We start from the raw sequence: 26,074 nt of genomic DNA, 5'->3' as shown, positions 1-26,074 counted from the left end.
CGTTTTTTTCTCATTTGACATTTTAGCGTTCATTTTGGTGAGACTGCCGTTGATATACACTTTTTCACCCTTTAATTTTGATGCTTGCTTCCAAATAGCACGCTTTCTATTACTTCTTCTCTATCATCCATCGATCAATTATCTGCACCGCTTATCCTCAGTAGGGTCCCGGGGGGGCTGGAGCCAATCCCTGCTATCTTCGGGCAGTGGGCAGGGGACACCCTGAACTGGTCGCAGGGCACACAGAGACAACTTAGTCGCTCAGTCACACCTAGGGACAATTTGGATTCAGCCAATTAACCTGACATGCTTGTTTTTGGAATGCGGGAGGAAATTGGAGGAAACCCGCGCAAGCACAGGGAGAACATGCAAACTCCGCACAGGTTGGTAGCCGGATTTGAACCCATGACCTCAAAACTGTGCCGCAGACGCGCTAACCACTCAACCGGCTTTCTCTTTCATATCTTTCTCTTCACAAATCTCAATATTCGGCATAACACGCCAGATCCATCGTCCAAAAAATGAGTGAATTTGAGCTGCGGATCGCCACCAACAGCATTGTCCGAAATTGGAGTATTTTTGTCATCATGGAGTTTTGGCTTCCCCGACGCCGCAGTCCAACGAGCAGGACGCACGCTTCACCGGCACGAACGACACAGAGACTCCGGTAAAAACAGAGGTGGGGGACTATGCGCTACAATAACAGCTGAATCATTGACACACACTGCTCACTCGATATAGAGTTTCTAGCAGTATCGTGTAGACCCTTCTATCTACCGAGAGAGCTAACTGTGGTCATTGTGCTTGCTGTTCACGTTCCACCGGATGCTAACGTTCCACCGGATACTAGCGTTAGCATAGCGCTAAATCTCCTGCCCGCTGCTATCAATAAACAGCCGGCGAATTTAATCGGGCATGTTTAAGGACTGTACTTACCAAATCCATTCAATACGTGGACTGAGCAATTAGAGAAAAAAACACTGGACCGTGTGTACAGTAAGATCAAATATCTAGTTGGATTCGCCCATCTCTGTCTGTCCCTCACCCCCTCATACACCCCCCTCCGGAGGAAAACAAAGCCTATACAACAAGGACAGTACAAACATCTTCTTTGTTCCTTTATCTCTTTGTTTTCCTTATCCTCACTGTAAAATGTGGAACTGGAGTGCCATCTCCAATTTCGTTGTCACAATATATCCCATGTTGTAACAATGGCAATAAAGGTAGATTCTATTCTATTCCAATAGAAATCAGGGAGAGCAGAGCGTGACGCTCACCCCTTCCCCGATCCAGCAAGCGGGGAAGAGTTCCTGTGCGAAGGGATAATGGAAGGCGTGCAGCCTCAAGTGTCCGTCCCCGAAAAAGGTAAGCGCCCCTGCGTCGCAGTCCAGCAGCACGCCGATGCGACCGTGCCGGGACGAACCCGCCAGAGTTTCTTTGCGGGCGTTATGCCAAGCGCTGAGCTGCCGCTCGTCCAGCTGCAAGCTCCAAGACACCTCGTTCATACCCAGCATGCACCGGCGACCTTTCTCTTTCCTGGGGATGCTGTTATAAGTCACCTGGGGAGGAAACAGGGAGACGGTCATATTCAGGGTGCTCGAAATCCTTCAATATGCTTGAATTTTAAAGTTGTGTTTTCAAGGAGTTTAAATGGTTCAAATTATCCCCGAGTTTCAAAACAAATCAGCTTAAAAATGACGCCAACACTCATCTCTGGTGGCTTCGCTTCGCGATTGCATTTCTTCCCTCATGATTAACAGCGGCTGGCATTAGTTAGTATGGCAGGTCCTATGGAATCATAGATTCGTTTCATCAATTTGATTTTAAAACTCTAACAATCAAAATGATGTAGTAAGTCCCTGTTTTAAGCACTACTTTTTTAGTATTTATGTAATTTTTCTGTAGTAAGATTTGTTTTGTATTATCATAGATCAAAGCGGCAGGCTTTCCAGCAGCTCCTTGTTATTTCGCACTTTTGTGCGTTATCGTTTTAAGTGTCTGCTTCTATCTGTTCTTCGTCCCGTTTGCCAACTACACTTTGGATTACTTTCTATCCTATCGTTTCAACGCACAAAAATGGGTTTATTCGAGGATTCAACTCCTTGCCCTGAAGAATTCTCGTGCCGGCGTGATGAGGGGATACAGAGTCTGAGCTAGCTAAGCGGCTAGCGGCGTTATAAGTCTTCGGTACCGTCCGTAATCATAGTAAATGTGAACTCTCTACCAAATAAGACTGACGAACTGGCTGAGCTGGTGAAAAACATCAAAGCGCACAGGGAGTGCAGTTTGCTGTGTTTTATGGAAACGTGGCTAACGTCTAGCATACCGGACGCTAATATGGAGCTACCCGGAGCTACCCATCTTCAGCCCTGTTAGACAGAGACACGAAAGCCTGCGGGAAGCGGAGAGGAGATGGACTCGCTATCTACGTAAACACGAGGTGGTGTAACCCTGGGCACAAAGATTTCCATCTACCGCAGGGACGTCGAACTTTTGGACTAGCGTGTGACGTCATCCACTCCGTTGTTGCTAAACTACAACACAGCACCCCGAGGCCATCCTGTTAATCTGTTAATAAACAACAAAAGGATACTGCTGGAAGTGTGAATTTCCCTACGGGGATGAATAAAGTGTCTGTCTTTCTAGTATTTCCATAGTAGTATTTTTGTATTTTGTCTGTGATATTTTTGAAATATTTTTGTAGAATAATTGCCTTTGAAAGGTAAATTGGGCACAAAATGAAGCTTCCGGATTGGCCAAGCCAAAATCCGGATTGAAATCCATTTGAGATGCTGTGGTGTGACCTTAAACGGGCTGTACATGCTAGAAAACCCTTCAACATGGCAGATTTGAAGCAACTTTGCAAAGAAGAGTGGGCCAAAATTTCTCCACAGCGTTGTGAAAGACTTATTACCTATTATCCCTCACGTTTGATTTCTGTTATCGCTGCCAAAGGTGGCCCAACTCGCTATATAGGTTTTTCACATAGCGCCAGATGGCTTTGATTTATTTGTGCCTCAATGAATGGAATTAACATTTCAAAACTGTATTTTGTATTTCTCTGGGTTTTATCAGTGTGATATTAAAATTGGTTTGATGATCTGAAACCTTTGTGAGTGATACACAGGGTTGGGTAGGGTTACTTTATTTTGATTACTTTCAATGACTTTTGGATGACTCCAATACCAAATATGCTAATAAAAGACAAAAGAAACTAAATATGAATAAAATGATGACTCACAACACGTGGTAAGCTTTCTCTCCTGGCTTTGATCTCCGGCAAAGCTAACATAAAATGCGACAGAAACAAAATGAAAATAAATCCAAACAGCTTGCCAACACCATTTTTGCCGTTCCATGTGTTCCGTTACTCCCCAAGCCAGCACAAAATGGAGTCATTTTATTCATATTTAGTTTCTTTTGTCTTTTATTAGCATATTTGGTATTGGAGTAATCCAAAAGTAATTGAAAGTAATCAAGTTAAAGTAACCCTACCCACAACCCTGGTGATACATATGCAAAAAACACAGAAATGAGGAAGGGGTTAAATAGTATTTTGTTGAAGGTTTTCATCTGGAGCACCAGGGGTTCCGAAATCATCAGTTAATTACCATAGATTTCTATATGACAATTTCACCCTAGAATCCTGTTAAAGTTAAATCTTATATAAACTCTATGTTGGCAGAATTACTCAAATAAAAACAAACATTAAGGTAAATAAATTTCCCAAGCGGGAGAGCACTGTCCCGACCTCGGCAGCACTGGCCCCTCCCGTGTGTGTAGTTAACTTTATTCACACAGGAAACAGAAAAATACACCGGAAATGCGACTTCAAAATAAAAGAGTACAAGACTGATAAACGTACAAGAGATGCAATTAGACTGATTATTGAAACGTTACTTAGTGTGTGTGTGTGTGTGTGTGTGTGTGTGTGTGTGTGTGTGTGAAAAATTGTTTTTATGTTTATGAATATAAAACAAGTTATATTCACACAGTGAATTATGAGAAATGTTACAAGCAAAACGACCAACCTATCAGTCCCCTCCCCAGAATGGATTAATATCTGATCCCGGGGGTCTACTTTATTCAAGCTAGGAATGTGGAGAAGGTGCATACCCCTACGTAGGCCCAAGGTTTGGACATCTCCAGCTCCCAGTAGTGTTGTCCGTGTCTGAATCCCTGCGCGCACAGCACCTGCCAGGTGTGATCGAATCGAGATTCGTGCTCGCTCACCGGCCGCAAACCCGTCGTCAGATGCTCCGCTCTGCGATTGTCGAGCGACAGAAGCAGATTGCCGTTTGCCGTGCTGGGGTCGAACGTCAGAGAGCATCTGTCTGGGGTGAGAAACAATTTTTTTTCCTTCCTTTACTTTTAAAATGTTCTCTAATCCCTCATTTAACACAATTAATGTCAACTAGAAACCATAGCGATATGTGGAAATCTCCAAAGTAGCCTGCATACCGTTTTGAACATGCGCTCTTGCCAGCCCTTGCTTGCAGCAACGGTCAACTGGGGATAATGGATCGCGGCTGCACGGGGGCTGTTCATTTTAGGCGTAAAGAACAGAAAAAAGAACTAGAGGCTAATGAATGAGACAATAGGCCCTGACTGGAAACGAAATGCGCTCTGCTGGCCACTGCTCTCAGCAAAAGTCTGCCAGGGATAATGGGTCGTGGCCAATACATTGCATCTCATTTCAGGTGGAAAGAAAAAAGCTGCCACACATTCTCTCTCGGGCCCCGCTCTGAGCAATACTCAAGAGCTATCACCCTATATTTTTTGCAATTTAGCAAGCTAGATACCTATCTTTTTTTTTTCTGCAAGCAATCAAGCTAATATTTGACATTTTTCTGATAGTTATCAAGCTAAATTTTGGCCTCCTTACTAGCTATTCATCTAGTTTCGGTCTGCCTCCCTTAGAGTTTTTTTTTTTTATCCGAGTATGAATTTTACATTACAATATTACTAACATTGATATAATCATATTTGGCATTTTGATTCTATGTAAACCAAATTTACCTTTACCATATTTAGCTTAATATATTCCCGTTTCCTCAACAATATTTTATATAGCTAATGTTATATTTCACTAGTGTTTGTTGTTGTTGTGCTCTGTCCAGCCCTTTGAGACTTTTTGTGATAAAGGGCTAAACAAATAAATATCACTTAAGTAGATAATAGATCGCGGCCAAAACAGTGCGGTCCATTTTAGGTGGACCACGATGGCACGATTTAGCTGCCCAAACTGGAAAAAAGAGGCTTTGCCGGCAGCTGTTCTCAGCAGTAGTCGACCAGGGATGATGGATCACAGCCATAACCGTGAATTTATTTTAAGGTGGGCAAGAAACGGCAAGCCACCCAACAAAAGTGCCTTTTGCCAGTCCCCGCTCAAAGCAATTTGTGATTGTGGATAATGAAGCCAAACAGGTGCAGTTCCTTTTAGGCTGGAATACTGCAACAACAAAAAGGGGCCACTGGGCCCGACTAAAGTTCGCACTGCAGCACTATACAATTTGGTCTAATAGATCACAGCCACATAGGTGCAGTTCATTTTAAATTAAAAAAAAATGCAATTTGACAATCCCTGCTGGTAGCCATATTTATCCGGTCTAACGGATTGAGGCCACAAGGTGCAGTTCATTTTAAATTTAAAAAAAAATTGCAATCTGACAATCCCTGCTGGCAGCCATATTTATCCAGTCTAATGGATTGAGGCCACACAGGTCCAGTTCATTTTAGATTAAAAAAAATTGCAATCTGACAATCCCTGATGGCAGCCATATATATCCGGTCTAATACATTGAGGCCACACAGGTGCAGTTCATTTTAAATAAAAACAATTGCAATCTGACAATCCCTGCTGGCAGCCATATTTATCCGGTCTAATGGATTGAGGCCGCACAGGTGCAGTTCATTTTAAATAAAAAAATTGCAATCTGACAATCCCTGCTGGCAGCCATATTTATCTGGTCTAATGGATTGAGGCCACACAGGTGCAGTTCATTTTAAACAACAAAAATTGCAATCTGACAATCCCTGCTGGCAGCCATATTTATCCGGTCTAATGGATTGAGGCCACACAGGTGCAGTTCATTTTAAGCAGGAATAATGGCACGGGAAAAAAAGTCAGCTGGCCAGACAGTATTGCATCTTGAGGGTCCCCGCTCGCAGCGATATGCGATCAGGGATAACTTATCATGGCCACATGAGTGCAGTTCACTTTTTGCTGCGCCAAAAAAGAACCCCTAGGTCAGCATAAAATGTGGTCCTTGGACCTTGCTCGTAGCAATTTGTGATCGGGGATGACAGATCACGGGATACAAAGTACAAAGGAGAAGTAGCGAGGGATTACAGTATCCGGTTTTAAGAATCAGACTTACAAGCAGTAAGGCCCTCTCTCCCGCCGGAGTGACTTGTAGCAGCCGGGCTCGGAACCACGGCCAGAACCGGCCTCTTCTCCTGAGCTGAACCTGGTGGACAGGTCTTGAGAATGTGCCCAGAAATAAATATGCGGGGGACGCTCTGGATTTACCTTCTATGTCCTGACCCACAACGCTACAGACGGCTCTTTCAAGGTCCTCGGTCACCAGTTTGGTGATTCGGGTCAGAACTTCAGTGATGCCGCTTAGTTGATCCTGCAGGTGGGGCGTTACGTCGGAGGGGATCGTTTTGAGAAGTGGGATTTCTGTGAGTGCAGATTCCTACAGGGGAGATTATTCAATGTGGTTCATTTACGAATTAATTACTACACTTTCAAGGCACATGGTTCGAAAATCAAGCAATATGTACAAAAACCTGTGTAGTTTTTGAGAGTTCATTAGTGTTCCGTTCTGTTAGGAATTTAATATTAAAATGTACCGTTTACCAAATTGTTCCAATTAGTTATCTGACTTCATTAACCAAACACAACCTACATTCACCAATGCGCGCTCGTTTCTTGATGGAAAAATAAACAAGAGACCGGCATTTCCACACGGGGGGGAGATTTCATTTCTTAAACAATTTAACTAAGTGAACTCCATCGAATATATGGCCGAATTAGTGTCGCTCGAGTCTCTGTCAAGCCTCCTCTCTCTATCTTTTTGCTTCTCTCCTCGACCCATGCTTCCGCAAGCTGGTGTGCCGGCTCCTCCCATGGGCGTGCCAGGAAAGCCCCCACGTGGGCTCCACCACCTCGCCCCGATGTCTGGAAAAACTCAAAATAACTTCTCCAAACAATGCCTGCCGTCCTGCGTCAGAGTCCTGTTATCAACAGCCTACTTGGTTAAAATCTTCATTGCACTCGATAAATGTAACTTGTATTTAATCGTATAAAATCCTTTATAGTAAAATGTATAAAATCCTTTAGTTCCAATATCTACTGTGCAGTCCCTCCTTTCATCTTTTTATTCAGTTAGTGTTCCGACTGGGTTGTTCTCCTTTCATGTTTTGTACAGTCACAACTTTATGTTTCCAACAACAGCTAATAGTCCCGACATATCCTGTGTTGTCGTACTTTCATGTTTTGTTCGGTTAGAGTTAGCTAGTGCTCAAACATACCCTGCGTTGTCCAACTTTCATGTTTTGTTCAGTTAGAATTAGTGTTCTAACATATCCGGCACTGTCCTACGTTCATGCATTTGTTAGATTGCAAATAGTGAGTCTGCCTGCACTGTATTTCAAAGTCTATCCAACATGGCACTAGAGGTAAAATCTTAAGCCTGAGCCCTTCCTAAAATTTGCATCGGGTCTAGAATGTCAATCATTGTGTTCCAGCTGGGCTTCTCTCTCGCTGACTTTTCCTAAAACAATTATCCACCTGTCGTTGTTCTTTGTTTCTTTATCTTTGTGGAGAATCCACGCAGCACAGCGTGCCACTCGTCTGCACGCTGATTGGCACATGTGCTAATAGGCGTGTGCGCTCGTCTGGGCGGGGGTATAGGCAGAGTCAGCCAAAATCACCCTTCCTCCTCCAGAGTCCTCACAAATAAATTGCAAAAATGTAGGCTAATTGGTCAGGCTCAGGATGGTTCAGGCTTTAATACCCGCGGGCCCAAGTCTGATCGGGCTGGGTTTTATTTAGGCCCGACCTTACCTCTACATGGCACTGATGTTATTTTGTCCACAATCTTTCGTTTGTCATTTTCTTTCTTGTTTTGTCATGTTAAAGCTGTTTTGTCATGGGGTATTAAATAGGTTCGGTCAACATCTAGAACATCTAAAAAAAAAAAACTGGAAAGATATGGCATCAGGGTTGTGGCTTTGCAATGGATTCAAAGTTATTTGACGGGGAGGAAGCAATATGTAAAAATAGGAGAGTTGTGATCTGAATACTTGGACATCTGTTGTGGAGTACCACAGGGTTCTATCCTAGGTCCAAAGTTATTCAATTTATATATTAACGATATTTTTAATGTTTCAAAACTATTGAAAATAGTAATATTTGCAGACGACACTAACATTTTCTATTCAAATGATAACTATGTAAGGCAGATCAAGATTTAGAAGTAAAATGGATGGTGCTGCAATAGACGCTGTATCAGAAATTAAGTTTTTAGGGGTCATAACAGACAATAAATTAAGCTGGAAAACACACATCAGACACATACAAACTAAAGTATCTAAAAGCTTTTCAATAATTAATAAAGCCAAATTCATTTTGAACTAGAATGCATTGTATTTATTATATTGTTCTCTAGTTCTGCCATACATATTGTGCAGAAGTCTGGGGCAATCATTACAAAAGTTCACTACAGCGCCTTTTAATCTTTCAAAAACGTGCAATTAGGACCATACACAGGGTAGGATATCGAGATCATACTAATATTTTATTGATGCAGTCCAAATTATTAAAATTAGATGATTTAGAAAAATGTTCACTGCACAACTGCTATTTAAGGTCAACAAAAACATAGTGCCAGAAAACATCCTTAAATTATTCATTCGGAAAGAGGGAATTTATAACTTAAGGGGCTGTCGTGAATTCCTAATCCTAAAGGTGAGAACCACCAGGAAAAGTATGTCTGTGTCTGTGTGTGGAGTCAAGCTTTGGAACGGATTGCAAGACGAGATCAAACGGTGTCCAACTTAAGTTTTCATTCATTCATTAATTCAACATCTGCCTTGTTTAAGGGCACTGAGTGTCATGTCCGGCATGGTCGCCGTGGCGACCGGCCAGCCCCGCCCCCTGGGCACCGGCTGGAGCAGATCGTCTAATTTGCGTGTGGGCTTCTTAAGGGTGGGTTGTGGGTATTGCGGGCGGCTGGTTCATTGCATTTTCTGTTCTGTTTTGCTCTGTCCTGTTTTGTTTGATTCGGAGGAAACCTGTGTTTGCACGTTTTGAGTAAAAGCCTGTTTTGTGAGTATCCCTAGTCTGAGTTCCTGATTGTCTGTAAGCCTGTTTTTGTTTTGTTTTGTCCCTGAGTGTTGGACGACTTTTATTTCCTTAATAAAAGTATCTGGTCGTTACGCGATTGAGTTCATCCTTCCTGCCTCCTGCCTCCGATCTGGTCCTGTCCCCCTGACACTGAGTGATTTACATATATGAATGAAAGCCCACCAACGCGAAGCCGTCCCAAACCTTGATGAGCTCCCTGTCGGACAGACTGTGTAAAGCCGCCATCTTGTCCCGGCTCTCGCTCAACCGTCGGACGTTCTCCTCCAGGTCAGATAATCGCGCCGTTGCCTCGGATACGGCCGCCTCTTTCTGCTGTTCCATGAAGAGCTCGGTGGCCTCCTGCCGCTCGGAAAGGATTTTTATGGCGGTGGAGAACTTCGCCGTGACCCGATTGGATGTCTGCTGCATGGCCTCCTGAATTTTGAAAGGAAAAATTATAATAAGTAAAGGTGGATTCCGAATTTATGCTGAACAGTACGCTTTACCTTTGCTTGGTTGATATTTTCAGTGAGTTTGCGGATGCTTTGCTTGGTTTCTTCAATGAGTTTGGTCTTCTCTTCATTCTTCTTTTCTAGTAACCTCTGCATAATGATTAAGCTAGTTAGAGCAAATACATTCAAGATACAGTAGACCCCGGGATAAGACATGAATCGGTTCTGAAGTGGGGAACTCTTAAGTAAAATTGACGTATGGTGGGGGATAGTAACCTATAGTAGTGCGTAGCTCATGCTTTCTGAACCCCTGGTACCACAGACAAACTATCAAAATAACAAAATAAATTACAGTAAGCATTACTTATGTGTAATATCCGTGTATAGGATCAAATAACATTCAAAATCATTAGACATGTAAAGGAAAATTTACGTTTTATTTACCTTGGGTGTTATATAATTTGAGCTGGTCGAGTGGAGTAGTGGGTGGATGCAATGGAAGGAGTAGATGGGGATTCAGATCGAAACTGATTTTAAACATTACACTTGCCCCTACAAGACTGTGTTTCTTTAATTGCCTTTTCATTTTTAATAATAGTCACGATTGTGGATTGGTTACGAACATTCAACTAAGCAAGGGTAGCATATGATGTGCCTTGTTTGTATTTCTTAGTAACACACGCTTTGTTTCTATAGTTTTTGATTCTCACTGCAAGCCTTGGGACCAAGAGGGAATACAGTACACAAAAGAGGACAGTATTGCATCATAGATACAATATTCTGAACTGAAATAAGAGATGAAAAGGCATAGTTGGGGAACCAATAGCAGGTCAGCATTTTACATGGTCCACCAATAGCAGCCAGACGCAAAATAAATCTTTGTTGACGTTGTATATTGAAGGATTTTAAACATTTTACTATAAAAGATTTTATACGATTAAATACAAAGTTACATTTATCGAGTGCAATGAAGATTTTCCCTGAGTGGGCTTCAGGTCACGCTGTTCCAAATGCGGAATGTTTTGGCTGGGGAATTTTGATAACAGGACTCTGACGAAGGACGGCAGGCCATGTTTGGAGAACAAGGCCCTGATGAGAAACTCTTGGTGTTGTTTTGGGTTTTTCCAGATATCGAGGCGAAGGGGTGGACCCTACGTGGGGGCTTTCCTGGTACGCTCATGGGAGGAGCCGGCACACCAGCTTGCGGAAAAAACGTGGGCCGAGAGAAGGAAGCAGAAGATCGAATTCGGCTAATTCGGCCATTTTGATGGAGTTGACTTAGTTAATTTGTTTAAGAAATTAAATCTTCCCTCGTGTGGAAATGCCGGTCTCTTGTTCATTTTTCCATCAAGAAATGAGCACGCATTGTTAGGTGAATGTAAGTTGTGTTTGGTTAATGGAGTCGGATAATTAATTCGAACAATTTGGTAAACGGTACATTTTAATGTTTAATTCCTAACGATAGCTAAGAAAGTGCCATCGTAGAGTGAAAACATCGTAAGGCGGGGACGCTATATCCCGGGGGTCTATTATAGAAAAAAAAAAATTACAATTCATACCTTCTGGTTCTTCTTTTCCATCTCCAACAAATCCTTGTCATGGTTCTTGCACTCCTTGATGGCACACTCACAGCACACTGATACTTTATCCTGTTTGCAGTAATAAACCAAAGGTTTGAGATGGCTTTTGCAGACCAAGGAACCTCCGTCCTCCTTGTCTTTCAGGGACGGGCCGGTGTTACTGTTGGCGGCTTCGGTCAGGAGGGACAGGGACACGTTTCGCTTAACGGTGGGCCTGATGGCAAACTTCTCGTTGCAGAGGGGACAGGCAGGTCCGATGTCCAAGCGGCTTTGGTTGTCCCAGTGGGTGGTGATGCACTTCTCACAGAAGGAGTGACCGCATTGGATGGTGACAGGAATATGGAAGCGCTCCAGACAGATGGCACAAGTCAGGTTGGAGCTCTGAGAATCCATCTGCAGGGAGGCAAAACAAAAAGAATTGACTTGTGATTGTCATAGCTGCAGCATTATCTGTAATGCATGGTAGAAAATGATTTAAATGGAGTTAAAACCAACCAAAAATCGGTTATCTACAGTCTCTATATTGATACCAACAACAAAGCATCTGAATACGAGAGGCGCGGTTAGCACACACAATCCTGCCTTATGCATGAGCTTCAGCGCTTGTGAACAAAAAAACACAATAAAACATACGCTATTACACAATCGTTACCGATTTGTCTCCCGAAAAAGTATTGATATAAATCATAACTACCTTTTGCCGAATTTCCAGCGCATCCATTCAAGACGAATGACAGCGACTGATGACTGTTTCCTGCTGACGTCAACATGATGCATTCAAGTACTATCAGGCAAATTTCAAAATCGTAAAATAGAATTCTCATCTCATCTCATTAGCCGTACCGCTTATCCTCATTAGGGTCGCGGGGGGGCTGGAGCCCATCCCAGCCATCTCCGGGCAGTGGGCAGGGGACACCCTGAACTGGTTGCCAGCCAATCGCAGGGCACACAGGGACAGACAACTCATTCGCTCATTCACACCTATGGACAATTTGGACCGGCCAATTCACCTGAAATGCATGTTTTTTTTTTTGGAACGTGGGAGGAAACCGGAGTGCCCGGAGGAAACCCACGCAAGCACGGGGAGAACATACAAACTCCGCACAGGAAGTCTGGAGCTGGATTTGAACCCACGCAGGAGGTTCCCATGACATGAACTGTGTCGCACAAGCGCTAACCACTGCGCCGCCATGCTGCCTAAAATAGAATTTATTCATCTTAATTATTGACCAATAAATATTTTTTATGATAACATTAATAGCATTATAATTGTAGTTTCTTTTATGTATCATTTATACTCTCTAACCTATTCCCTTAGTAAACTTTGACAGTAAGAGCGTTGTCCTTTCTCGGCCGCCGTAGATTTGTTGTTCATCCAAGATGGCGCTGCGCACAGTATCTTCTCATATACTAAGGATTTTGCTTGACTTAAGGTCAAATAAAGCCAGGAATTTTGTCACTACAGGTATACTCATTAATATATCGTATGTACCTTTTTAATGTTTTTTCTTCTGTTGCATACTGCGTGGGGGCGTATAATCTGCGTCCGCATTGTCTCGACTTGCTTTGGAATACGAGCATAATGCAATCGAAATTAATGTTGGAAGTAGTTGCATTTATATGTATATTATAATGGACCGTGTCAGTAAAAGACTGTCAACTCAAATGTTTTGGCTATTATGCTTTTATAAACACGTTATCCACAAACAATAGGGGCTGTATTTTTGTTGGCATTTATTGTGTTAAATAGTTTATTCTAACATTTGAGTAAATGCAGTTTTACGCCTGTACCAACTCACCATATTATACAAAGTCAGGATATGTATATCTGAATGTCCCCCAATCACAAAAAGTCTCAAAGACCTGTACAGACTACTATTACAGCATCCCCTGATCTAAAACCTACACGAGGGCAAGGAAAAACTCAAAAACCTCAACATGAGGAGAATGAAGAAACCTTGAGAAGGGGCCGCGCATGAGGTTATCCCCTTCCAGGATGACCAAAGTGTATTGGATGTTGCAAGGGCATCAACACAATACTGCCATCTAGCGGCCGGAGAGGGCATTTGGTTTGCATTATTTTTTTAAAAAAACATCTTTTGAGAGAAAAGACCTAGAGACCCACTTTTTTTCCCCCCAAATCCTCCGATATTTATTAAGGGTTGGACATGCCTGATATAAATTATAGTCACTCTAATGCAGGGGTGTCTAACTCATTTTAACCCGGGGGGCCACACGATAGAACAAACATTCTGTCGGGGGCCCGATTAGTAGATTAAAGAGAAAGAAAAAGAGAGATTAAGAAATAAGAGAAAGAGGGAGGGAAAAGGAGAGAGGGTGGGACAAAGAAAGAAAGAAAGAGAGAGAGGGAGAGAGCGTGAGAAACAAAAGAGATAAAAAGAGAAGTTGTGAAAGAGGGGGAAAGAAAGGGAGAGGGAGAAAGAAATCTAAAGAGAAATAGAAAGACAGAGGGAGAGAAAAGAGAAAAGAAAGCGTGAAGGGTAGGAAAAGAGAGAGTAAAGAGAGAAAAAGGAAAAAAAGAAGTTAGAGCAAAATAAGTTAAAAAGACACAGAGAGAGAAAGTGACAGAGAGCAACAAAGGAAGGGAAAAAGAGAGACACGGATAGTGAAAGAGACAGAGAGTGTCAGAAGGAAGAGAGAGAGAGAGAGAGAGAAATAAATACAAGTACAGTGTCTTTGTGAGAGGCACCTGGCTTTGGCAACATCAAGTTGACATATTTCAACCTGCAGCTTGTTTTTCTCTTGCGCTTCTCTGAGTGTTGTCTCGCGGGCCGGATTCAATCCCCTAGTGGGCCTGATCTGGCCCGCAGGCCGCCTGTTTGACACCTGCGCTCTAATGGGATAATGGCAAAACAATCATTAACCCCACCCCCCCACCAAATTTCTTGTTGGTCGTGCCCCAGAGCAGCTTAGCCCCGCCCCCTTTTAACCATCTTATTTTGAACCCCTGATATCTACTCAATTGGATGATTAATGTGTCCTGAGACCCCCACTCATTTATAATAAACCGTTCAAAACAAAGGTTAAGACATGTCTTCTTACAATTCCAACTGCAGATGTTCTCCTTCCCATTTTTCAGGGTTCCTGTGTCGACGGCGTCCCCCTCTAGGCCCCCTGCCGAACGACGGGGTGGACGTTGAAAACATCGACACGTTGGAGAAATATCGCAGCTATAACCGATATTTCCGGGCAGCTGAAGAGCAGAGAAGAAAGAAGGTCTGGTGGAAAACCTACCAGGGCCATATGGAGAACGAAGATCCCGAACACGGTGAGGGATTTCAAGGAATTTACAGGCATTCAGGATTCTTACGGGCGTTTAAAAACCATGAAAATGCTTGAATTTTATGATTGTGGTTTCAATGATGGAAAAGTGCTTGATTTTTGGGTTAAGTGATTGTAAAGGATTGAAATTGTTGCCATGTTTCTAATCATGTCTGCTTAAAAATGATGCGGACACTGCTCTCTGGGAGCTCTGCTTTGCCATTGCATTTCTTATTCCCTTGTGATTAACCGCAGATGGCATTAGTTTGTATGGCGTGTCCTATGAAGCGTCATTGCCCCCTACAGGACAGGGCATGTTACACCTAAAGAGGGCACTATGAAATGTGTATAAGTGCAGATATTATGTAGCAATTATGGACATTTATTGTGGGCCATGCAGAAAAAAAATCTAGGTAGGGTTTCCAAGTCGTGTATTTTAATGGTAAGAACTTCCTGCAACTGAAAATGGAAACTACATATTACTTAATTTTTGTTAACCTTCATTTTTTTTAATTTTCACTAAAAAGTTTTATGGGGAGAGATGTCGAAAAAAAACGAATATATTCACAATTTAACCAATAATGACATGTCTTGATAAATGCACACACAAAAATTAACCAAGTAAATCAGATATATTCTCTCCAAAATATGTGATTCACACTTTTGCTTTTGAATGGAGAAATTGGAAATTTGTATTTAAATTTCCCTAAAAGGACGGTGTGTAATATTTAGTGCCTCCTAGTGGTACAAAAACTTTCATTCAGTTAAAAAAAATGGATTAGGGCCCAAATACATGAACATAATATTATACCAATGTTAATCTTTATAAAGAATTCATCGGTGGAGAAATTTGTGTTCCTTTCACATAGTGGAATCCCTACCTAAAAGTCGCCGCCATGTTTGTCTTGCATCTTGCTGCTTCGCTGTGCTCAGTTTCACTGGTTTTCGTTCGCATTAGATGTTTAAAACTCATTTAACCTCGGGGGGCCACACGATAGAACAAACAATCTCTCAGCGTCCGGACAAGTAGATAAGAGAGAAAGAAAAAGAGAAAGAAAGAAATAAGAGAAAGAGAGGGTGGGACAAAGAAAGAGAGAAAGGGAGAAAAGGGAGAGAAAGAGAGAGAGAGAGAGAGAATTTGAGAAACAAGAGATAAAAAGAGAAATAGTGAGAGAGGGGGAAAGAAATGAGAGAAAGAAATACATCCAAAGAGAAATAGAGAGAAGTAGAGAAAGAGAGAAGGGGAAAGCAAGAGAGAGAGAGAAAGAGAAAAGGAAAAAAGGACAAGAAGGTAATAAGACACACAGAGAGAAAGAGACAAAGAGGAAGAAAGAAATGGAAAAAGAGAGACGGGGAGAGTGAAAGAGAGAGAGATAGTGATAGAAAAAGGGAGGGAAGGAGAGAAGGAGAGAGAGAGAGATCACATTCACAGATCCCTCAACTACCAGGGTTGTAGGGGCGTAGGTGGTGTAGCAAGTACAGCGTGGCAGTGCCCATCCCTCTCCAGGCTGTTTTGCTCCCCCACATGAAAACAGAGAGCGAGAGAGATACAAGTACAGCGATTGTGAGATACACCTGGCTTTGGCAACATCAATTGGACATATTTCAACCTGCAGCTCGTTTTTCTCTTGCGCTTCCTTCAGCGTTTCCTCGCGGTCCGGATTTAATCCCTTAGCGGGCCTGATCCAACCCGCGCCCCGCCTATTTGACACCCCTGCATTAGAGCATACCGTGCCATCTAGCAGTCTGGTTTTTTTTCCCTTTTCTTCAGGTGTGGAGCGAGTCAACATCGGACTCCCTCGGCATAGAGTCCCTAGAAAAATTCAAGTGAGGGAGAGGAAGCAGGTGATGAAGGAGAACAAGAAGAACGTGGAACTGGAGAGGGAGTGTCGCTTACGGACGTGTACGTACTTCCCACACGGAAGATTTTGCGCATTTCACTCGAGGATTTATTTTCCCCCTTCTTCCTCGAAGTCAAGATATCCTTGGACGAAGTTCACGCGGCATGGGAAGAGAGCAGCGGCCCGTATCACATCAGGAGGTTGGCGGACCACTACGGGGTCTTCAAGGATCTTTTTCCCAAGGCCTATTTCCTGCCTCAAATCCCGCTCCAAGTCTGCTACGGACAGGAAACCAGCGCTCGGGTCCATTTTGGAAACGAGCTGACGCCGGCGCAGGTAAAAACTGATGACAATTGGAAATTTGGATTCAAAAGTCATATCTTTTCATAAGATTCATTCCTTTACTTCCTGAACCAGGCTGCTTCTCCTCCTGCTGTTAACTTCAAGGCAGAGGAGGGTTCCCTCTGGACTCTTCTGCTCACCTCGCCAGGTGGGCCGCCCATATCAACACAAACTGCACTAATACACGAAATATTGAATATAAAATCTATTTTTCTGTGCGTTTCAGATGAACATCTTCTTGATAATGAAGCTGAATACCTGCACTGGCTTGTGTAAGTTATCAATTATTATTTTTTTTGTATTTCTTTCTAAAGTCTCACATTCTTGATTAGTATTTTCAAATAAATATACAGTGGAACCTCGGTTTTCGAACGCCTCTCAGTTCGAACAAATCGGAGTCCGACCAAAAATTTCGAGAAATTCTTGCTTCGCCGTTCGGTCAAAAAAATCAGAGTTCGAACGCCGGTAATGCGCGAGTGCGTACGCTAGGGTGCGATGCTGAGCGGCGTACGGGTGTTTTAGCCCCTTATTATGCCTCCGAAGAAAGTCAGTGCAAGCAGCAAAGTTTCTACAAGTGAAAAAAGAAAAGTAGTGCGTACAACTATTGCATTTAAGAAAGAAATAATAGCCAAATGTGAAGGAGGTGTGCGAGCGCCTTCTGCTGACCACCACAAAGGTAAGAAATCCTATTCATAAGATTACGATAACGCGAACGTACGATTAGCCTGGGTTAGCTTTAAGTTTAAACATTCAGGTTGTTGGAACGGAGCCCAACATTGAGGGTGTTGGAACGGAGCCCCTTTTCCAATGACCCGGGTGCTAAATGACTTGTAAACGACCTGATTTTATTATTTTTACACGTTCATGTTAGCGTAATCTTTCGTACGGAAGATTACGATAACGCGAACGTACGATTAGCCTGGGTTAGCTTTATGTTTACGTTAAACATTCAAGGTAAACATTCAGGGTGTTAGAACGGATTAAAACGATTTACATTATTTTTAATGGGGAAAATTATTTCGGTGATGGAACAAATCGGTTGTCGAACAGGGTTCTGGAACGGATTATGGTCGAGAACCGAGGTTCCACTGTAGTATATATAAGTCCACTTAAAAGATAATGCAATCCAAGAGCCAGTTGAAGCACAACCACGGTATGTCTGCCATCTGGTGGTGGATGGTGATATTACAACGAAAAAAACTCTACAAAAATTACATTTTTTCAAACCTAAATCCAAGGATGTTTTTTCTTTTTTTCCTTCAGCTTTTTTACAAGGTTATTTCCAGTGTTTTTATTTATTTTATTTTTTGAATAAATGATTACTAAATAATAATTTATCAATACAATAAATTACTAGTAACTTTCCATGCTGAAGCCGTATATATTGCAATCAACGAGCCAGTCCAGTGAGCAAAACAAGGGCATGTGTGTCATCTAGTGGTGGATGTTGCTATCACAACTTAAAACAACCCTTCAACAAAAATTTCATTTTTTCAAACCTAAATCTAAGGATGTTTTATTTATTTTCTTTTTTTCTTTAGCTTTTTTACAAGGTTATTTCCAATGTTTTTTTTAGATAAATGAATACTATAAAATAATTTATAAATACAATAAATTAGTAGTAAATTTCCATGCTTGAGCTGTATATATTTAGATAAAAACGTTAGGTCTCCATTTTTAGGATATTAGAATCCAATAGCCAATTAAGTGTGAGCAAAACCAGGGCATGTGTGCCATCTGGTGGTGGATGTTGCTATCACAACTTAAAACAACCCTTTTAATTTGCTGTTTGGATACGCACATTTGGGTCTTTTTTGACTTTTTAATCTAATCTTGTTTTGTTGGTGTTTTTTTTTTTTTTTTACAATTATTAGATTGTTTTCTAAATAATTTATTTAATGTTTTAATAATTACGTAAAAAATATATTAACTATCTAATAATAAGATATAAATAATAATTTAACGAAATATATATACATGTGTATACATATATATATTTATAAAATATTTTTCCCTATTTTTGTGTGTAAAATACAAAATTGAAAACATATCAATGTTCTAAAAAATTGTGGAATATTGGGGCTTAGCCCACAAAACCCTCGTGCTTCTCCTCCCCTTATACCTGATTTTGAATAGTTTCAGCACTTGTTTCTGCTTTAAATACTCATCAACATGTACAAACCTACCAGCACGGCGGAGCAGTGGTTAGCGCGTGTGCGTCACAGTTCATCGGTCATGAGATCGAACCTTTCTGTTTGGAGTTTGCATGTTCTCCCCGTGCTTGCGTGGGTTTCCTCCGGGCACTCCGGTTTCCTCCCACATTCCAAAAACATGCATGTCAGGTTTTTTGGCCGGTGCAAATTGTCCCTAGGTGTGAATGAGTGAGTGACTTGTCTGTCTCTGTGTGTCCTGCGACTGGCTGGCAACCAGTTCAGGGTTTCCCCTGCCCACTGCTCGATGGCTGGGATGGGCTCCAGCAACCCCGCTGGATAAGCGGCGCAGATAATGGATGGATGTACGAACCTTTTTCTTATTCATTGTCAACCATTGTTGGGAAATTATGCCACAGAACATTTTTTACTTGGCTGGCTGGAATGTGGAGAAAACTAGCTTTCTAGCTATATAGCTAGCCACCTAGATGTTCACCTAGTTAATAATAATAATAATAATAATAATTTCCTTGTATTGTCATTCTGTGTAACAATGTACACAGAACGAAATGTCGATTAACCAGCTTGCTAGGTAGATGCTGACTTTTCCCTTCTGAACCTAACTGGAAAGTAGGTAAAAGATCAGTTTTTGCTCGACTGGTTGCAATTAGGATGAAACTTGGCTAGATAGCAACCTAGATGCTCGCCTAGGTAGTTAGCTTGCTAACTAAATGCTCACTTGTGACTGTGTCGATGTTTGTATAGCGGAAACATACCAGGCGGAGCATTGCAGGCTGGAGAAGAAGTGTGCCACTACCTTCCTCCGTTTCCTGCCAGAGGAACGGGCTACCACCGCTACGTTTATGTCCTTTTCGAGCAGGAGGAGCCCATCCGTTTTCAGGAGGATTTGAGACCGTCGCCATGGTAAGCACCACAGTGACATATATTCTTATTTTTGATTTTGATTTTTTTATATATTTTTATATATTTTATATATTTTTACAATTGTTTTTGATTACTACGCAATATACAGTGTTCATTTTACCTCTGAAAAGTGATGGGTCCCGGGGACTTGCATGCTCAAAAATCTATCTAAGTCGAGGTTGAAATTGTAAATCGGCGACAAATATATAAATAAATATATAAATCTACATATTCATTCAGTTTTAATCATCACACTTAATTGGTAATAAAAAGCAGTTATCACTTCAGATTTTTCAGTTCACAAAAATATTGTACATTATACAAAATAATATTGCTGAAATATTAGTCTATATATTCATGCAGTTTTAATCACTTCAGATTTTTCAGTTCATATATTCTTCGTGGTTTGCTGTCCCGCCAAAGTTGTAATGCCTTCTCAAGGTCCAATTGCAGCAACGGAATTTCCATAGCTAATTTGTGGTTTTCATTGTCGTTGTGACGATCTAATGTGCTTTTCTGAAAGTTCGTATCGCAAAATGATTTATACAATCCAGTTTGTTTGTCACGCTGGGTGCACGCATCACATAACATGTAGCCGCCGTTATAATCCTCCTCATAGCTTAACCAGGAATATAATTTAGTCAATTTTTTTATTCTTTTGTTTATTATCTTTCGTCGAATCGTTCGCTTCAACACACGTGTTTTCCTTGCCATCGCAGTCTTCTGAAGAATTTCTCCGCCGTTTTTTCGTGCCAGAATTATTGCCGTTGTTACCGCTTTCTGTATTATGTTTCGACTTATTACCGACACTGAAGAAATTACCAATGTTTTGTTGATTTGCACCTAATACCAACTGTTTTTTTACGGAGGCATATTTCGCTTTCACTCGACAACCACCAAAACAATGACGTCATCTCGAAGCAACGAGATCTCGTTTGCCGAGATCGGTGCGAGACCAAAACAACAATAGCGGATCTGCCTGCCGAAAAGTTTGGAGTGCGGTAAATCTTAGTAATCGGGGAATAATGACAATTTTGTGTCAAAAAAGTTGCGTCCCGGGGACGCACGTTGATTTGACACAATGCGTCCCCAGCAAAAATGATGCGTCTAGGACGCAGGGTCGCGGGCAAACCAGAACACTGAATATAAGTAGGCTTTTTAATGTTTTTTTATATGTAAGGGGCTCTGAAATTCAGGTCAAAGCTAAAATTTCAATCATTACCTTCGGGTTTCTCTAGTGGATTTTAAAAAAATTATTCATTCGTCATTTGTTCCATGTTACTTTTTCTTTGTGGAGGACCCACACCGTGCAGCATGCACACTCGTCGGCGTGTGCGCTCGTCGACCAAAATCGCCCTTCTTCCTCCCGAGTCCTCACAAATAGAATATGAAAAATCAGGTTTACTTCAGGCTTGGTCTGACATATTGGGTTAAATGGTCAGGCTTGGGTTAGTGCAGGCTTTTAAACTCGCAGGCCGGGTCAGGTTGGATTTTTTTTTAGGACTAATCCTACCTCTAGTTCATGCGTCTCCAACATGGTGCCCGTGGGAAAGCTAAGGAAAGCTTAGGTGCCCGCAGACCTGATCTGAAAATAGCTCAAGAGTCCTGGGTCATTGTGATTATCTCGTAAAATGATTGTTTCAGTGGTTGACTGAGTCAATTTACCCCACTTCTAAATAATAAACCTGGTAATAATAGTAACAACATAGTATTAACATGTTAGGAGCATGACAGCAGACTGATAAAGCATAAAGAGAGTAATCAACACAGCCCAAAAGATCATCGCTGCTCTCTGCCCAGTCCAGGGGACATTTTCGGCTTGCAATACCGTAGCCCTCAACATTATGAGGGACACTTACCACCCCTTCTCTGACCAGTGGCCCTCTGGTAGGCGCTACAGATCCCTTAAAAAAAAGAACAAACAGGCTCAGAGACAGCTTCTTCTCCAGGGCCACCACCATCCTAAATGAGTGCCCGAAACTGTGAATACATATCTTGCGACTTTGGGTTTTTCCTTTTTTTGTTGTTTCTAAATGTTATTTCCCCCTTCTTTTCATTGCACTAATGTTCAACCCCGTTTCATACAATGTTTCACAACGTTGCTATCAATGACAATAAAGACATTTCATCCATCCATTATCTGCACCGCTTATCCTCAGTAGGGTCGCGGGGGTGCTGGACCCCATCCCAGCCATCTCTGGGTTGTGGGCAGGGGATACCCTGAACCGGTTGCCAGCCAGTCGTAGGGCACACAGGGACAGACAGTTCGCTCGCTCATTCACACCTAGGGATGATTTTTGTTAGGCCAATCAACCTGACATGCATGTTTTTGGAATGTGGGAGGAAACCGGAGTGCCCGGAGGAAACCCACGCAAGCACGGGGAGAACATGCAAACTCCGCACATGAAGGTTGGTAGCTGGATTTGAACCCATGACCTCGGAACTGTGCCGCACATGCGCTAACCACTGCGCCGCCGTGCTGCCAAAGACATTTCAATTAGTGATTATAGAAATGAATATCAAACCGGGTCCCTTTTGCGCTAATTAGCAACAAAAAGTAGCTCTCATCTAGGAAAAAGTCAGAGACCCCTGTTGAAAGTAATCCTGTTGTTCTGAACTGAATGAAGATAATGGCATTGTGGGAAGTAATTTGGATGACCTGAAAGATATAAAAAACATAAGGTATATAAAAACATTTGTCACTTACAATGCTTAGTTTAAGCTGAGAAAAAGAGAAACAAGATTTTCTATACTCTAACACACATATGTCAGAGTCAAGGCCCGCGGGCCACATTAGGCCCGCGAGAGGGTTTTACCTGGCCCGCGTGACGATATCAATGTATTATTAGATCCGGCCCGCAGGCCGCTGCAAGCCAGCAGCCCGCAGTACGCATGAATACTACATTTCCCACAATGCAACGGGGACGCGCCGAGCGGGAGCAAAGCGGGAGGCGGTTTGATTTATTCAGCAGTCGATCAGCAGCAGTCATTAGCATAACAGCAAAAATTAGCCCACAGATACCCATCAACATCAACTTGTGCAAAAGATGAAGCACTGCCAAGTATCAGCGTCAGCCTCAAACAAGTAATGTAGAGTTGTAGTAATACAGTACTGTATATAAATGTATGTAAATACAGTAATAATACAGTAATGTTTCCTGTGCAATTACACATTTGAAGTTTTTACTCCGTTCAAGTTTAAAAGTTAAATATGCACATAAAGAAGGTCTTGTTTTTTGTTGTTCCCCTCGGGAATTTTAAAGCTTTATTGTCTATGTTGACTATGTTGTTTTTGTTTGCCGACTCTGTCCTGAGAGTGTTTCTTGTTTTTCGGCTTTTCATGGAAAATAGATCTTGATGTGGACAACAGTCTTTTGATAAAATTGTCTCCTATTTAGCAGAGAAAATGACTTTTGATTGTTATTATTTGTTAATCAGTAATTCCTTTTTTTCACACTAACCCAGAGAAAGCCCAGAAAGGAAAGTCAATGTACATTTGAGCAGGACAGATGAGGTCCAGTGTGTTGATTGCTATTGGTTTTAAGTAACAAGAGATTTTTGCACTTTATTTTATTGTATTTCGAGGCAATATTTCTTTTTAATAATTTCAGATGATTGAATGATAGAAAATGGTTATGAGTTGTTGTTATGAGATATGTTATGAGTTTTTTATATAAAGGACATTTGTATTTTGTGCCTGCTGAAATTAAAAATGACTGACAGAGTCATAAGAAAATATTGCTTTATTTATCCAATCATATTGTAATATATTTGTTGTGTTTTCAGTAGGTTAAATCTTGGTTTCAGTAAAGATTGTACAGTCCGGCCCTCGGCTTGTAGCCAAATGTTTTATTTGGCCCTCCGTCCATTTGACTTTGACACCCCTGCTCTAACATATCTTGTACCATGACTAAAATAGTGCGTGAATGAGATAAGACCTGATGCTTTTTTATGTGTCGTCCGTATTCATAGCGGTGTAGTGTCAATGCTCAAATTTCCTGTCATTTTGGGGATGTTTGATTTGTTAAAAAATGCATTATTGTTTCAATTGAAGTCATTCTCTGGAGGAGCGTACCTTCAAAACGTTGGACTTCTACCGAAAGCATCAGGACAGCATGACGCCTGCAGGTCTGGCCTTCTTCCAGTGCCAATGGGACGAATCTGTGACCGCCACGTTTCACCAAACCCTCAGTAAGTAACCGCCCGTGTCCCGAAGTTAGCTCGCCCCGAGATTTTGTCTATGTTGAGTGATGTCTCCACCTGCAGACATGAGGGAACCCGTGTTCGAATTCATCCGCCCACCCGTGTACCATCCGCCACAAGTCAAGTTCCCTAAAGGGAAGCCGCTGCGCTACTTGGACAGATACCGGGATGAGAAGGAGCAAACTTTTGGAATCTACTGAGGACTTCACACGGAGACAAGAATGCAAAATAAGGAGAAATGTCACTTGTTTGTGTTTCTGGCTCAAATAAAGATGAATGGCAAGAAATTGGGTTATATTATTTCCTTAATACTGTTTGTATGCAAACTGCGGTATAATAAAACTGTTTTGTTTACAAACAATCGTGACGTCACGAAATAGGTACCCAATGCTGAAGCAAATCACATGTTATCACAATATAATCTTTTTCTATTGAAATGAACGTCCTTTATCGTATCAGGCCACAAATTAATTTGAAGTAGATTTTAAAATACTTTACCGGATAACAAACGTATGATTTAATCTAACCACACACTGTAAGGCATTTTCCGTTAGCTAAAGCAAGTAAAGGCTGTTCGCTTACTTCCGCTTACGTCATACGATATTTTATATAAGTGGAAAAGTCTCAAAAATGTACAGTAAACGCATGATACAGAAAGGGATTTATTTTCATATAACGGAGTATCCTTCAATTTATCACATATCGGTGGTATAATTATAAAAATATATCGTATATTTTCCACAATATTCAAAGCATAACGTCAGCTTTGAAGGTATTTCAATTTATGAAACAATAGCGTCCTTTAGTGGCCTTATTTAAGCATGTACATTTTAACAAGGTCATAAAATCGTGTAAATGAAACACAAAACATGTAACACCTATTCATGCTGGTATGTATAAAAAGAGAATATGGATTTTTTACAAATTTATGAGATCAAATAATCGCATTGACCACCACCGGACACTACGTGTCGCAACATGAAGTTCATATCATATTTATTTTACGTTTGGGATGTTGAGCAAATTCTGAATAAGAAAATATCCATTGTATAAAGATAAGAACCGATTTTATTGTCAAGATTATTTTCACATAAGAAAGACTTTTAAAAAAGGCCCAGTTAAATTATAGACATTTTTAGCGAATGCCGAACGCTACTTCCGCTTTTACTCCTGCTTTTACTTCTGCAGTCTCCCGATTGATGTTTTTGACTTCCGGTAACTTATCTTGGTTTGCGTTAGTCGCGCAGGGTTGGGTAGGGTTACTTTAACTGGATTACTTTCAATTACTTTTGGATTACTCAAATACCAAGTATGCTAATAAAAGACAAAATAAACTAAATATGAATAAAATGACAACATTTTGTGCAGGCTTGGGGAGTCACGGAATACATGGAACGGCAAAAATGATGTTGGCAAGCTGTTTGGATTTATTTTCATTTTGTTTCTGTCACATTTTATGTTAGTTTTGCTGGAGATCAAAGCCAGGAGAGAAAGCTTACCACGTGTTGTGAGTCATCATTTTCTTCATATTTAGTTTATTTTGTTTTTTATTAGCATATTTGGTATTGGAGTAATCCAAAATTAATTGAAAGTAATCCAGTTAAAGTAACCCTACCCAACCCTGTAGTCGCGTTTGCAGCCTCGACAAACACAACAAGATATAAGGAAGTCAATTGTGGATATAACTCCAAAGAAATGTATTCAAACTGTTATTTCAAAATGAAACTTCATACGTAGGATTGTCATCCCTACTTCATTTTAAAGTACTATCAGTAAATATATCCAAAATAATAGTTCAAAATTGTACATGAAACAACGGTATTCTGGTGTTAACGTGAAATTAGATATTCTGATGGAAATGAGAGACACACATAAAAATTACCCAAAAGTTCTTAATATCAATTTAAATCCAAATCAATTTAGTTTCACTTTTTTTCCCCCTGCA

General features: G+C 41.3%; 2 protein-coding genes across 3 annotated transcripts; one reads left to right on the top strand and one right to left on the bottom strand.

Annotated features, from left to right (window-relative positions):
* Positions 1-1,105: 1,105 nt before the first annotated feature.
* On the bottom strand, positions 1,106-14,602 carry trim65 (tripartite motif containing 65). 2 transcript variants are annotated; one of them, XM_088323797.1, is made up of 8 exons: positions 14,451-14,602; positions 11,367-11,780; positions 9,862-9,957; positions 9,560-9,790; positions 6,533-6,701; positions 6,381-6,470; positions 4,117-4,334; positions 1,106-1,559 (listed from the first exon to the last, which is right to left on the bottom strand). In XM_088323797.1, exons 1-8 carry the CDS (start codon positions 14,478-14,480, stop codon positions 1,251-1,253), a joined length of 1,557 nt encoding a protein of 518 aa, XP_088179923.1. In that variant the 5' UTR covers positions 14,481-14,602; the 3' UTR covers positions 1,106-1,250. The 2 variants fall into 2 exon arrangements, with proteins under 2 accessions (XP_088179923.1, XP_088179924.1); XM_088323798.1 differs by lacking the exon at positions 14,451-14,602 and adding an exon at positions 12,082-12,147.
* On the top strand, positions 12,743-24,416 carry mrpl38 (mitochondrial ribosomal protein L38). Its single transcript, XM_088323799.1, has 9 exons — positions 12,743-12,852; positions 14,488-14,676; positions 16,441-16,572; positions 16,644-16,846; positions 16,928-17,000; positions 17,079-17,124; positions 19,768-19,926; positions 23,981-24,117; positions 24,193-24,416. The coding sequence occupies exons 1-9, from the start codon at positions 12,768-12,770 to the stop codon at positions 24,327-24,329; spliced, it is 1,161 nt and encodes a 386-aa protein (XP_088179925.1). The 5' UTR covers positions 12,743-12,767; the 3' UTR covers positions 24,330-24,416.
* The last annotated feature ends 1,658 nt before the right edge of the window (positions 24,417-26,074 follow it).

The sequence above is a fragment of the Urocampus carinirostris genome, chromosome 19 (assembly GCF_059441175.1).
Source record: "Urocampus carinirostris isolate Australia breed hairy pipefish chromosome 19, RoL_Ucar_1.0, whole genome shotgun sequence".
NCBI classification, from domain to species: domain Eukaryota; kingdom Metazoa; phylum Chordata; class Actinopteri; order Syngnathiformes; family Syngnathidae; genus Urocampus; species Urocampus carinirostris.
This window is presented reverse-complemented; position numbering and strand designations above follow the sequence as displayed.

Bases quoted from the DNA above. Each gene is read 5' to 3' on its own strand.
- mrpl38 (XM_088323799.1), top strand. From the start codon at position 12,768: ATGGCGCTGCGCACAGTATCTTCTCATATACTAAGGATTTTGCTTGAC. The intron at 16,573-16,643 runs GTACGTACTTCC...TCTTCCTCGAAG, and splicing joins GGAGTGTCGCTTACGGACGT to TCAAGATATCCTTGGACGAA. The intron at 17,001-17,078 runs GTGGGCCGCCCA...TGTGCGTTTCAG, and splicing joins TCTTCTGCTCACCTCGCCAG to ATGAACATCTTCTTGATAAT.
- trim65 (XM_088323797.1), bottom strand. From the start codon at position 14,480: ATGGGAAGGAGAACATCTGCAGTTGGAATT. The intron at 9,958-11,366 runs GTATGAATTGTA...ATCATTATGCAG, and splicing joins TGGAAAAGAAGAACCAGAAG to AGGTTACTAGAAAAGAAGAA. The intron at 9,791-9,861 runs GTAAAGCGTACT...TTCAAAATTCAG, and splicing joins AAAATATCAACCAAGCAAAG to GAGGCCATGCAGCAGACATC.